The following is a 13,652-nucleotide window of genomic DNA, read 5'->3' on the forward strand; positions in this document are numbered from 1 at the left end:
ACTGGTTCTCCTCAGTCCTTCCCATGGCCAGCTGCTGATTGGTTCAGATGGGTGAAGGTCCAAGCTGAATAAATTTTAAGTTGCTGACGGTTTCACTGAACAAATTGTCTTTATGAGAAACAACTATACAGGAAACAGACATGTTGGATCTTAAAGTGTGTGAAGAACTTGAGCTTTGATTATCTCTGAGAAGAATGGAGGATGTGATGTAAAAAGCTCTAATGTGAACATATCTGAGCTGACTGGATGATGTTTCAGGGCAACTGCACAGTTTTAAATTTCAGAAGATAATTATAAGCTTGTCCTTGTTTCAATGAACAATGAGGACCAAACCAAGACAGAATGGACCAGTGGCTCAGTCACTCGTGACTAGTTGACCCAGTTGTCCAGTAGGGACATTATGATCCTGAAACCTTGGGGGCTTAGCCAGGCCACGGCCAATTGAATTTGAATATAGCAGTAGAATAAAGGTTACTTCATGTTAAAATGTTAAAATGATACAGATCATGCTGCACCAGTTGAGTCTATAGGCCTGGTTCTGTGGAGGAAGCAGCTCGGTTCTGCTGGTTGTCCTGCAGTCTGAACTGACTTCTCTGCCTGAGAAGAAAATCCAACATGACGTGATTGTAGAGCAGAAACACAAGAGCTACAAGGACATGCAGTCACTCTGCTGCTGCGCCACAGAGGCACACATTGGTTTTTGTTTTCTTTTGAAGAATTCATGGTGGTGGGGTTTATCCTGTGGACTTACTGTTGGAATACTTACAATAAAGCACAACAATCCTTTTTGGTATGTGCTCTGTGTTTTTAAATTTGGTCCTTTATGAGATTCAAGGATGTTCAAAAAACATCCGTGGCTTAAACCCTGAAAGCTCAGGTGTGTTGATGTAATATGAGCAATAAAACTGAAACTTTCAGTCCTTCAGAACCAAAGGAGACAAAACCAGCTTCCCCCGTCCGGTGATCACAGCGACCAACTGGGAGCCTCCAACAAACCAGTAACCAGTGAGACAGACCGGAGTCCCCAGAACTGGTTCTGAGATCAGTGGAATTATTTCTTTTCATTTTGTCATCAGTGATGTAGCATAAGGCAACAAACATGTAGTTTTACTTAATGCATTAGACAAAGTTATAAAGAATTGAACATGGATGGTTCCACAGCAATCTGATGGTTATATTTAGCACATACATGTACAAGATAAATTCAACATACACTTACGGCGTTATCCCCCAGGATGTCCAACTTCTTCAACAACTCGGTGATGACAATGTCCTGTTGGGACAAGGGTTATTCCATTGGTGAGTTTTTCACATGTTCATAATGAGCCACAGAATGTTTTCACATGGATGTTGTGGTGTTTTCTGCATGAGCAGAAAAGTTCAGGAGTAGTCTGAGTGCTTGGTGAGTGCAGGTTAGTCTGCAGGTGAGACCAGGTGCTACTCACAGTGACCCCTTCGGCCTCACAGTAGATCTGAAGGGGACTGAGACCTTCTGGGAAGTGCAGTTGTTTGAAGTTAATACCGGGTGAACGGCGCTCCCTCTCCTTTTCCCATGGGAACAGAGACAATGACAATGAAAGTTATTGATTAATCAGTAATTACCATGCAACCGTCGCTCCATGACCCCAAAGCCAGCAGTACCTCCAACTCCAAGATCCTGAACTCCAGCAACTCATTTTGTTCTCTGATGTCCTGAATGTAGTTGTTCAGTCGCAGCGCCTCACCTTCCATTTGCACCACCTGAGAGGTGACAACAATCAGGATCAACACTGGGATCATAGTTTGGGCTTCAGTTCCCGCACACATCTGAATCAACCCATTCTACTGTTACTGTTTTAAAGATGTGAATAAAACACATTTATTGATATCAGATTCTGGTGTCTTCTTGACCTGTGACCCACACTGAACCTCTGGTGCCACTGATCTGACAGGAATTGGTCAAAAGGCTGATTCCCAGTCCAGAACCACCTTAACAATAACTCCAAGATCTCCACTGTTGAGGTTAGTTAACCCTGAAGAAACCAAGAAGCTGTTTATGGTTCAGAACCTCCTCAAAGTTACAGGAGTTTAAGTGAAGTGTTTCACCTTCTCCACCAGCTCCAGGTTCCTCTGATACAGCGCCTGCTTCTCCTCCACCCACTTCATGTCCTGAGAGCAGAGACATGACACAACTCAGACACCTTTCACCATGTTCCACCAGTTTACACACCAAGCTACACAAAATATGTTCATTACACATTTTGTGTAAGTCATTCGTAGATAAGATTTTAGTCTGCTCCATTTGCTCAGGCAGTTTTTATAGCAGTTGAGACCCAAACGGGTCCAGAACCAGAAAAATGTGCAAAATGTGAACTTTGCATAATAGGCCCCCTTTAAAGATAATGCTGAACTCTGACACTTCCTAGGAAAATAACCAACATTTCTTTCTATTTTTGAAAGACAGGGAATTTTTGAGTTTGGGGATCGACCTTTGACCTGTGCAGGGCAAATTGCTACTGGGATAGACTCAACCCCCTTGGAGGGAGCAGTTCTCTTAATCACAGACCAAAACGAGATGAGGAATACCTGGCCCTGATTGGTCTGATCTGAGAAGTCATGAAAACAAAACATCAACATAAAGGCCCCCAGTCCCTCCATGAAGTGTCCACTCAAAGTGAACAAGGTGTTCAGTGTTCAGGTTACAAACGTGCAAAAATGTGAGAATTGGGACAGGTTGCCTCTGCACCGCAACTTCGAGGTCCAAAAGTGCGGATCGGTCACTGTTTGGGCATTTACTGCTGAAACGTACAAATACAACAAAAAATGGACTTTAAACGTATATTGGAGATGTTTTTTGCTTTCCAGAGTTATTGCAGGAGATATTTGCCTGTTGAAATCTGTTTTCTTATGACGTGTTGAATACTGAACACCCCAAAAACATTGCCGTAAATCCACCGTTTAACTCCAAGCTTCACATGCAGCAGTGAATTGTGGGTAATGTACTTGGATCCGCCTGCATGCAAGAAAGGGCGGAAATAGAACCCAAAAGGGGCGTGGCTAAGGCCAGAAGTGGAAGAATTGGGACGTACTTAACATGAATGCGCATCTGAAGGACAGGAAGGATTGGGATGGGCTGTCAGCCAGGTGATCTCTGATAGCCAATAAAAATACAGAAATAAACTGAAGGCTGCCCCTCCCCCACCTGTTGATCAGGCTCACCCTTTCTGAATGATCTCATCTACGTCTGAGTTTCTGAAATTTGCAGGGTTTTTTTTTAATTCATTTTTTTTTACCAATCCTTGATGCTTCAGCGCTGACTCCAGATCTGCCACTCTGCTCTGATATTGACTGATTTCATTCAGCAGCTGTTCTCTGGTCTGAAACACATGAGACAGAACCATCATCCTTAGCATGATCAGCGAGAATTCACCTCTCTACTGCTGCCTTGCTCAGAGGCCATCTACCTTGATCTCCTTCTCAGCGTCGTAGTTTCCTCCGCATGTCTCGGCCAGCAGTGCGTACGCCCGCTGCAGTGCCTGGTACTCCTGCGTAAGCTGGCGGTAGCGAAGCTCTGCCTCCTCACGAACACAAGTCTGAAACCAGCAGTCAGTCGGCAAAACCATTCAGACCAGTTCGAACATTTAAATCTGCTTCTTGTTCTTGCTCCCGGGACCTGAAGCTGTTGAGCCTGAGATCATTAAAATGGGGCTGGTTTAAGTTCTGAACTTTTACCTCATCAGGTTCCGTATCTGGAGTTCTGTCAGTGTGGAAGGACAAAGACGATCCGTCAGAATCCATCGATGCATCTTCATCATAACCATAAAATGTCTCTATGACCTGCAGACAAAAACAAGACGCATGTCATCATGCAGGTCAACAAATCCTCAGAAACAGCAGAGGAGTTGTTGGAATCCTGATCTGGGAGTTCTGGGTACAAACTACTTTCATTTTTATTTTGAATTTGCAGATAACTTTATATTTTTGACTAATTCCATAATGTTAAAATGTTGGATATTCTGGCCAGTTCCTCAGTACTTTAGTATTTTAGCAAATACTTTTTCACTCTTGAACCAGTTTAAGAAGACTACTTTTTACTTCTGCTTAAGTATAAATACAATGGAGTACTACTACTTTTACTTGAGGATGGTTTGTCACTCCTTTGGACATCGGCCTGAAATGAAGACCAGAACCAGAACATCATTCAGAACCAAAAACCTGAAGGCTTTAAAACTGGATCTCTGAACTATTCAGAGTATTTCTACTGAACTATTTGTAGTAGTTCTATTAGATAAATGACTGGTTCAGTGCGAGTTCACACGGTGTAGTAGAGGTATCTGTAGGAGCACAGCTATCTGCAGCACAAGTACAAATATTAGTAATACGAGGTTTTGTGGTTCTGGTACTCATGTTGGCGTAATGACGACGGCTCGGCTGCTGGGTGGTTCTGGTGATACCAGAAGCTTCTCACCCTGCAGGCTCTGAAGGTTCTCCTCCTCCTCACCGGTTCCTGACGTCGGTACCTCAGTAACAAGTCTCGCTCCTAGAACAAACCAAACATCTTTATTCATCCTCACTGACCTGAAGCTCATCAGCTAACTGAATATCACAGATAAGTACGCATAGAAAGTACCTCACAGGTACTGATAGCAGCTGCTCAATACTTACAATAACATTCTTTACATAACCTGCCGTCTCCAGAGCCTGAAATCACAGAGGAGATTTAAAATGGCCGTCAAAGTCATAACACTGCTGTAGTTTCTGTCAAACCTTAGAAAGGTCATCAATGACGTGTTGCTGCTCCACCACTTGTAACCGTAGAAACTCCATCTCACGCTCATCCTGGTGGTAGCCATGGTAACTTGAGGAGTGACTCCGGTCCAGATCGTTGAGGGAACTGGGTCTCCTCTGTAGACAAACAAAGAAATCGGGCTGGTACCGACGGTTCTGTTGACTGTTCAGAACCAACAGAACCGGATCAAGGCTCAGCTACCAGGCTGAACTGAAAGCGTGTCTGCCTGTTTGGGTTTACTGGGTTCTACATGAACACTGACACCTGCTGGTGGGATGAAGTAACTGGACTCAGGTGTTTTTCTATGTCAGCTGATATCTGGATGCATTTTTATGTTATTATTGCTCAGTTAGTTCAAATGGAAAAATGAGTGTTGTGTGTGGTCACCATAGTTACCATAGTTGCCATCTCCAGGTTCTCTTGGGTCACAAAGCGAAGTTTGTTATCAAGGCGACGCAGGGCGAGAGCCAGCTCTTCGTTTTTCCTGCTCAGACGTTTGTTTTTATCCAGAAGAGGAAGAAACTGACTCTCTGTTTCTCTCAGACGCTTCAGCTGAACAGGACAAAAATATTTTAAAATAAATTCAAAGAGTAAAAAGCTGAGTAGGAATGAGTTAGGGAAATCGCTTTGCTTTAGATGGGTGTGTTCCGGAGGGCAGCACATCTTTACCAGTTCATTTCGCTCTTCAGACAGCAGAGAGTTTCGATCTTCCAGTTTCCTGACGACTGCGCTGAGCTCAGCAATCTTCAGCTGAAACCTGCGAGTGTCTCGATCGTCTTGAGACTGCACACAAGATCAGAGGGTCAAAGGTCTGTTCAAGAGAACAAACAAGACAGTAAACAGAGCTGTTCACACCACTGATATTTAGTTTTTATCATTTAAAGAAAGATTAATGATCAGGGTGGCTTTCATTGGCCGATCAGCTGATCTTCAACTTTACAGATGAGGATAAGAGCAAACAGTCAGTGGATGGAAAGCTAACGTAGGTCAGACGATCGGAGTGTTTGGATGTTTCGGCCCTTGGGAGCCACAGTTGGTACCTGATCTTTAACAGTATGTTGCCAGGACATCTGGGGACAAGATGCCCATATATGGAAGACGCTGTGACAGATCACAGGTAAATAAATCAGCACTTAGATTTAGGTTTCTGTGCTCTGTGGAGTCTCTGTGTTGTCCCGTTTACCCCTTGATTATTTTCACCTGGTCCTTGTTTCCCTTGATTGTCTCCCTGTGTATTTAAACCCACCTGTGTTCCTTGTTCTCCTCTAGTGGTTTATGCTACTGACTTTTCTTTCAAGTCTGTCGTCAGTTTATTTGAACCAGTTGTGACCCATTAGCCTCCCGCTCATCTGTGCTGCCTGGACTTTTGTATTGCTTACTTCTTCATTAAAATACCATAATTTTCTTCACTTCAACCTGGATCCTCTGCGTCTGCCTCACCGCAAATCATGACACCTTGATTTTTGAAGGTGAGATTTTTTTAGAGGGAGTAACACAAAGAGCACAGTTGACTGGTTTCACTTAGGAGAAGGTGAAGCATTTATTATTATTGCTTGGTTATTTAAGGCTAACTAACTATTAGACCAGCGCCTAATAAAGTTAGGCGCACAACTTTATTAGGTTCCACAAACACAAACACACTGTGTTTTGTGTGTGTTGGTTGGCCTGCATACCAATTATTTTATCCTCTCTTTGATAAAAACTGTCACCAAAGTATTCTTCGTGCAGATGGACAATAACCATTACCGGTAAGAATAGACATGATTAAGATGAACATGTTACCTGAACAGGTTGATATCAGCTGGTGTCTGACCTGCAAGCAGATGTCAGACACTCCAACTAACAATCAAAGTTGCCCAATTCCTGGTGAACTGGTGTGACCTGTACTGGGAAAGACCCAGAACACGGTCAACCTGATAAACCTCCTCAAATTATACTTGAAGATAAGAAGCTGCAAGAATCTGTTGATAAATTAAATAATTCAATTCCAGATGCACAAAGCAAGGTGATTGTTTTTTAAAGGTTTTAATGGCTCTAGTGGCCTTTATTTGATAGTTAATTGACAGGAAAGTGAGAGAAGGGGAAGAAATGCAGCAAAGGTCGCCAGGTCGGGAATCGAACCTGCAACGGCCACATCGAGGACTAAGACCTCCATATGTGGGTTGTGCTGAACCCCTGTGCCACCACAGCACACGCAAGAGAAATTTGAAAAAACAAAAGAAATTTGAGAATATTATCAGCCATAGATTCAAACACTGGATGCACAGAGGTTAGTTTGCAGGCTGTTTACTGCAAACTAACCTCTCAACTAGAATCACCTCAGAGGTTCTTAGAATTTGGACAAACACAACTTCTTTAGACTTATTTAACTTGGGCTTTATTAAGACAAAGTCAGTATATCTTTGGAAATTTAAGGAAGCCACTAATAAAGGCATTCCAGGGCAGCATTGGAAAGAATTTAATCTCTTAAGATTTATTTTTCAATGCAACCAGAGAGATTTCTAAACATGATCAAGCCAAATGGAGGAAAAGAAGCCAAGATGAGACTGGCTCAATATATGATGGATGGAAGAACAGCAGACCACTGTCCTGGGGTCAGAGGTTATAGATACAGTTAGTGAAGATAAAACTGAATATTTAATTCTGGGGACTTTATGTGGCATGTCTGCCATTATAACTTAAACAGACTGTATCTGCCACAGACTTCATTGGCAGAAAGTGAAATTAAAATGGTTGAAAAAGGAATATGGCTTAAAATTTCCAGGAAATAATTCAAATGAAGTGGATTGACACATTCTTCCTGCAAATGGGAATAATGTTGCAAAGGCCCTTAATGGTTTTGGTTCTCACAATGCTGGTTTAATTTAATATAGAAAATGACTTCCTGCCCTTTCACAAATATATGATAGGGAACCAGCAGGAGCTGAAAATGTTTCTAATGTTGCCACAAGGGGGCAGCAAAGATAAAATCCCAGACTTTTTTCATGCATTTTTAAAAAAGCAGGAAGAGGCGGGGCTTACAAAGAAAAGAGCATTGTTAGGGGTGGAGTTAGGAGGGTTTAGCCCCGCCCTCTGTGCGTCTCTCAGAGCAGCGATCTGTTGTTCAGCAGCCTGAGTCTGTAACTGGAGGCGGTGGGCGTGGCCAGCCTGCAGCCCCAGAGCTTTATCCAAAACACTGACTGCTCTGTCCTTCAGCTTTATCTCATCCATCTGCACATGGTGAGAGACAGACAGGGAGACAGGCGGAGGGTTAGTCAGGCATCATCACACAGGTAGAAGAGAGGAACATCAGGGCAGACAGACAGGTGATGGGTGGGGTCATGAGTCTGCTGCTTTGGAAGAAAAACTGCAGCTGGCAGTTATGAGAGCATGTTGTGCTGAAATGAGACGGAACTCGACTTCAGCTGGTTTCCAGTTAGGTGAACCGGGTCCAGCTGGAAAACAGGTTTTTGTTTCGACTTCTAGCCTTTTTTACACCCACAGAAACAAAAAAGAAGCAAATAATTGACTTTTTTGGATAAATATTCTAAAACGTTGACCTTAGTGTGCCGTCTACTCCAGACAGATACCGAGCTGGACCAGAACCTCTTAATGACAACCATCTTCTCTCCAAGATGAAATCTACAGAGGTCAGAGGTCACATGCTGATCAGCAGCTAAAACGATGCTGGTGGAGCAGGACAGCCGCTGCTCAGTGCCAGTCAGTGACAGAGTGAAACATGGCTGAATCATCCCAGAAACACGTTCTGCTAATTAGGATTCAGTGGATCAGAAAATGGATCAATGTTTTCCTTTCAGTGAAAGTTGTACAAACTATCAGCTGTTGGATGATTTGGATTTCTTCATGTGTTTGGAAACCTGGAGAAATGTCAGCAGATAAATGAAGAAACAGGATCAGTTTGTCCTGGTAGCTCAGCTATCAGTGTGTGAACTGTGTTTGTGCCACAGCGCCCCCTACCAGTCGCCGGATCTCTCTCTCACAGTCTTTCTTGGTTCTGTGGAGCTCCTCCTGGTGCTGGTGATGTGCCGATCGGAGCTCGGCTGCTCTGGCCTGGCAGGCCTGCTGAGCCAGTGCCAAGGTCTCCTCTGCATGTTTTTTTGCTCCCCGCAGTTCCTGCAGCTCCTGCTGGAGGCGACAGCGCTCCGTCTCCCAGCTCCTCCTCGCCTCCTCCACCTCCCCCATCAAGGTGCTTCTCACCTGCACAGAGAGTCGGGGTTAGGACAGGAGCGCCTTCTGAGGCAAAACCATCTGGAAATCCAGATTTAATCCCAATGTGAGAAACAGAAAACAGAACCTCAGTTCACTTCTTTCCAGTCCAGCTGAAGTTCAGACTTGAAGTCAACTTGGTTTCAAAGCAGCCAAACTTAAAAACTTTATTGTATTTTAAAAGTAACCAGTGGAGGGACATAGGCCCTCCCTAACGTAAGACTGTATAATCTAGGTTGTCCGAAACAAAGCTGAGCTGGATGAATATTGAAGAATTAGTTAACCCCTTTAGACCGATAGATATTCTTTCCCATGGTAAAACGGATAATAGAAAACCTCTTCCCACAAATCCAGTATTGGCACATTCTAAATTAATATGGAAGGAGAAACATAAAATATGTAGGATGTCACATTCGAAACAGTTGTTTCCTCACTGTGGTTGAATCCATCCATCTGTATTGGAAGGAAAACTGTTTACTGGGAACAATGGCTTGTGAAGGGAACACGTGTTGTGGATGATTTGTATGCAGACGGGGTTTTTATGTTTTTTTCAGATGTCATGCTGAAATATAATATAAAAAAGGATAGTTTCTGGAAATATCTACAAATTAGAGACTGTATTATTAAAGACAAATTCATATATAAGGATAATCCAATACAGGAATTTATGGGCTCAAGTAGAATTAAATATAGGCCATCCACATTTTACAAATGGTTTAATAGTATGCAAAAAGATATATGTCAGTCTGGGGACTATCTGGCAGACACACTATAAGATGGTACATAGATTTTATTTCACCCATCCAGGCTCCATAGAATGGGTCTGCTCACCAATAACCTATGTTGGAAATGCAAAACTGAACCGGGAACCTTTATCCATGCGATCTGGGAATGTAAATGAATTTCCCCATTCTGGAAAACAGTATTACAGTACATTGGAAAGTGGATAGGTGTGGGGATACCTATGTCACCAAGACTCTGCTTGTTGGGGGATCAAACAGTGATGCCTAATATGTCAAAACACCAAAATACTGTAATGCAGGTGGGGATGGTCACTGCTGCCAGAACAATCCTCAGACATTGGAAGTCTCCAATCGCTCCGAATATTAGGAGCTGGTTGGAATTAATGTTGGAAATAGTGTCATATGAACAAATGCTGGCCAAACTAAATGATGACATGGAGAACTTCAATAAATCCTGGAACTGTTTCCTCTCCTGCAACATTGGAACAAGTAAACTTGTATGATGACCTACTGCTTTGGAAAATACTGGCGAGTGACTACTTCTGTTTACTGTGGTTGTTTCTGCTGACATCGAGGATATTTAATCTTTTGTGAAACTTTTATTGATTTGATATGCACTGACCTGGTTGGTTTTTTTTCCGTTTTTTTAGTATTTGTGATTTTTGATTTATGAGGGTTGGGAAAGGTTGTAAACATGTTGTGAAACAAAAAAAGTAACCAGTGGAGGCAGTCTGGTAAAAACACCAAACCAGTTCTGACCCTGAAGCTTATAGGGAGGGTGACCTTTCACCCTGACCTGCAAAGCTAAGCAGTTCAGAATGTGGTCAAATGGGCTGTTTGGACCAGAACCAGTCATGTGAACTGTTACAGAGCAGCAGAAATAGAAACCAGGACAATCACCACAGGAGAGATGGGTTAGTGATCTCACTGAACACCTGGCTGATGATGCTCTGATTCCTGGCATCTGATTGGCTCCTGAATTAAAGGAAAATCTATGATTCATTAGAGCAGCAAGTCTGGACCAGGAAGGGTGGACAGAAAATCCAGAAAGTTCTGGATCCAATTCAGGATCCCATGGATGGATGGATGGATGGATGGATGGATGGATGGATGGATGGATGGATGGATGGATGGATGGATGGATGGATGGATGGATGGATGGATGGATGGATGGATGGATGGATGGATGGATGGATGGATGGATGGATGGATGATGGATGGATGGATGGATGGATGGATGGATGGATGGATGGATGATGGATGGATGGATGGATGGATGGATGGATGGATGGATGGATGGATGGATGGAATGGATGGATGGATGGATGGATGGATGGATGGATGGATGGATGGATGGATGGATGGATGGATGGATGGATGATGGATGGATGGATGGATGGATGGATGGATGATGGATGGATGGATGGATGGATGGATGGATGGATGGATGGATGGATGGATGGATGGATGGATGGATGGATGGATGGATGGATGGATGGATGGATGGATGGATGGATGGATGGATGGATGGATGGATGGATGGATGGATGGATGGATGGATGGATGGATGGATGGATGGATGGATGGATGGATGGATGGATGGATGGATGGATGGATGGATGGATGGATGGATGTTGTGAAATATTGACGATCAGTTGATGATCACCTTGTCCGTTGATCCGTCTCTCAGGTTTTGGACGAGTCCATTCAGACGTTGGATTTCTCCATCTTTAATCTTAATGACCCTCATTAGCTCCATCTCATGTTGCCGTAGCAACGTCTCCCTGGTAACCGCCAGCTCCTTCTGCTTCTCTTCATGGAGTTTGGTCTTCAGCTCCGTCAGGGTGACCGTTGCACGGTTATGCTCCGCCTTCAACTCCTGACTCTTCTCTCTCTCCAGGCGGCTCACCTGTTGAAGCCAGAAACAACGGTACCTCACACAGACATAGTACTACTGACAGTACCGCAGTACATCAAGTACTACTACTGGAGGTACCACAAAAACTGTACTAGTCCCAAAAAAGTGATAAATACAACAACGGTGTTATTACAGAAACTTTTATAGCACAAGTAGAATTGCTACTGTAATTGTATTAATACCACTAGAGTTACTACAGTAACAAATTGGTAAAGTAAATGCATTGGGTTACAGAATATACTACAGTAACTATAGCAAAGGCTACTATAGTAGTGTCTCTGACAGTAGCACAGAAACTAGTAGTTCTGGTTTGAGAATACCTGTAGTTGTCCTACTAAAGAAACTACTGCAGTCACAGTGGGACATTTGGATCTCCAGTCCTAACCTTGTTTTTCTCCTGTTGGAGTTCAATCTGAATCTCCGTCAGTTTGGCTCTCAGTTCCTCATTGGCCGCTTGAAGGGTTGCCATGGCGTCTGGTCGCTCTCCTTTTCCTCGGCCTGCTACTCCTCGTTTTGACATAACCAACAGCTGCTGGCTCCTCGCCCTCCTCCAGCTAAATGTCAGCCTGATCCTTCCTACATCTGCACCTGTGGACACAGGAAGTTGTCACTGTGTAGCTCTGTAGGATGTGAAGGATTTGTGTTGTAGCTCAGCAGGTTCTGCAGATGATTTCTGTAATATTTTTGAAAGAAATTAAGTCCGTTGTGGTCAGCATATTTCAAGAGAGAAAGACAAACACTAGCACAAAACATTTAATTTGATAATCTGATTTATATTTGATCAAGGGGAAGAATTTTCTAATCCTCTTTAGATAGATTGGCTAATGTTAGCATGACCGTCACCATGCTTTTTAAAAACATTTTAGGATTTGACAGCAACCGCCTGTGAGTGTCCGGTACTATATTCCTTATATGGCCTTATATGTTTGCAAGACAAATGTTACTAAATCTGCCTGCTGCATTTCAACCTCTGCACCACTGAGACGTTTCGTTCTGAGGAGAAGTTAACCTCAAGGTGAAGGAAAACTAGAGAGAAAAGTTGCCAACCTTCAGGATTTTTGAGCTTTGTTTGCAAACCTGGTGACCAACTTCAATAAAGATCTGTGCTGCTGCAAGAGTCCAGATTCAACTGTTGAGACACGTTTTGCTCCAGGATCTGCAGGAAACTTTAATAAATGTATTTATAACCCGTATTTCACATTTTTGTTGATTTTCTTTCAATAGACCATCCATAAAATTACAAACTGTTCATTTATTTGTGAGGTCATGAAATTGTCTGGGGATTGAATAATTATTCTCCATAATGTGTTTGTGTTTAGTTTTAGTGGAGCGTCACAATCTGAGATGTTTGTCAGTCATCTGCTGTCGTGTTTCTCTGCAGTATTTATTTCTTAAGTACCAGCTGGATTAGTGTGCTGTCACTGTATTATAATATTGTGTATTTTGGATAAATGTCAGTAACATTTCAGGAGTCACATCCATCTGTAGTGTTTGTGCAGCAGCTGCATCCTGATAGTTTCTGTGCTTCTCTGTGGTTCTGCTAGCTCAGCTGCATCCCTGTAGAGTCTCTGTTCTGAACTGTCCAGTATTTTATTCGTACTCTGCAGAGACTTCCTGATCCTTCTGTGTGATGAAGGGCAGTGACAGGTTGATTGTTTCCATGGGAACAGGATCAGCTGTCAGCATCAGCAGCAGAAAGATGCAGAACTTACCGTGCAGCAGGATGCTTTGGACGCCTCATCGTTGTTTGTGCTGATCAGCCTCCTGTGCAGCATGCTATCAGAAGCTAGCTCCACTGCAGCTTACAGTGTGTGTGTATCGGGGTGAGTGTGTGTGTCGGGGTGTGTGTGCTGCTGCCTCTCTGCCAGCCTGTAGATGCTGGTTGGCTCCGTCACTTTGGGTTCCTCTGTCACTCGGCTGCTAGCATCTCTGCAGCTTCTGCTTACATCATCACCTCCTTTTCCTCTTCTTCCTCTTCCTCCTCTTCCTCTCCTCCCAGCATCCCTTGGTGTGATTC

General features: G+C 43.4%; 1 protein-coding gene across 6 annotated transcripts in view; it reads right to left on the reverse strand.

The window, feature by feature from the left end:
- The window catches only part of jakmip3 (Janus kinase and microtubule interacting protein 3), a 28,688-nt gene extending 15,036 nt beyond the window's left edge, over window positions 1–13,652 (reverse strand). The window contains exons 1-17 of one of the 6 annotated variants that reach the window (XM_008403041.3): window positions 13,348–13,649; window positions 12,021–12,223; window positions 11,384–11,626; window positions 8,726–8,965; window positions 7,790–7,978; window positions 5,438–5,551; window positions 5,165–5,320; window positions 4,747–4,884; window positions 4,645–4,680; window positions 4,448–4,519; window positions 3,712–3,816; window positions 3,444–3,572; window positions 3,273–3,356; window positions 2,086–2,148; window positions 1,642–1,740; window positions 1,446–1,544; window positions 1,214–1,273 (exon numbers count right to left, since the gene is read on the reverse strand). In XM_008403041.3, coding sequence (XP_008401263.1) covers window positions 1,214–1,273; window positions 1,446–1,544; window positions 1,642–1,740; window positions 2,086–2,148; window positions 3,273–3,356; window positions 3,444–3,572; window positions 3,712–3,816; window positions 4,448–4,519; window positions 4,645–4,680; window positions 4,747–4,884; window positions 5,165–5,320; window positions 5,438–5,551; window positions 7,790–7,978; window positions 8,726–8,965; window positions 11,384–11,626; window positions 12,021–12,155 — 1,962 coding nt within the window. In that variant the 5' untranslated portion in view covers window positions 12,156–12,223; window positions 13,348–13,649. Of the gene's footprint in view, window positions 1–1,213; window positions 1,274–1,445; window positions 1,545–1,641; window positions 1,741–2,085; window positions 2,149–3,272; window positions 3,357–3,443; window positions 3,573–3,711; window positions 3,817–4,447; window positions 4,520–4,644; window positions 4,681–4,746; window positions 4,885–5,164; window positions 5,321–5,437; window positions 5,552–7,789; window positions 7,979–8,725; window positions 8,966–11,383; window positions 11,627–12,020; window positions 12,224–13,347 lie in introns of all 6 variants that reach the window. The other 5 variants (XM_008403042.3, XM_081600373.1, XM_081600374.1 and 2 more) reach the window with 5 other exon arrangements.

The sequence above is a fragment of the Poecilia reticulata genome, chromosome 19 (assembly GCF_904066995.2).
Source record: "Poecilia reticulata chromosome 19, P_reticulata-male-v2, whole genome shotgun sequence".
NCBI classification, from domain to species: domain Eukaryota; kingdom Metazoa; phylum Chordata; class Actinopteri; order Cyprinodontiformes; family Poeciliidae; genus Poecilia; species Poecilia reticulata.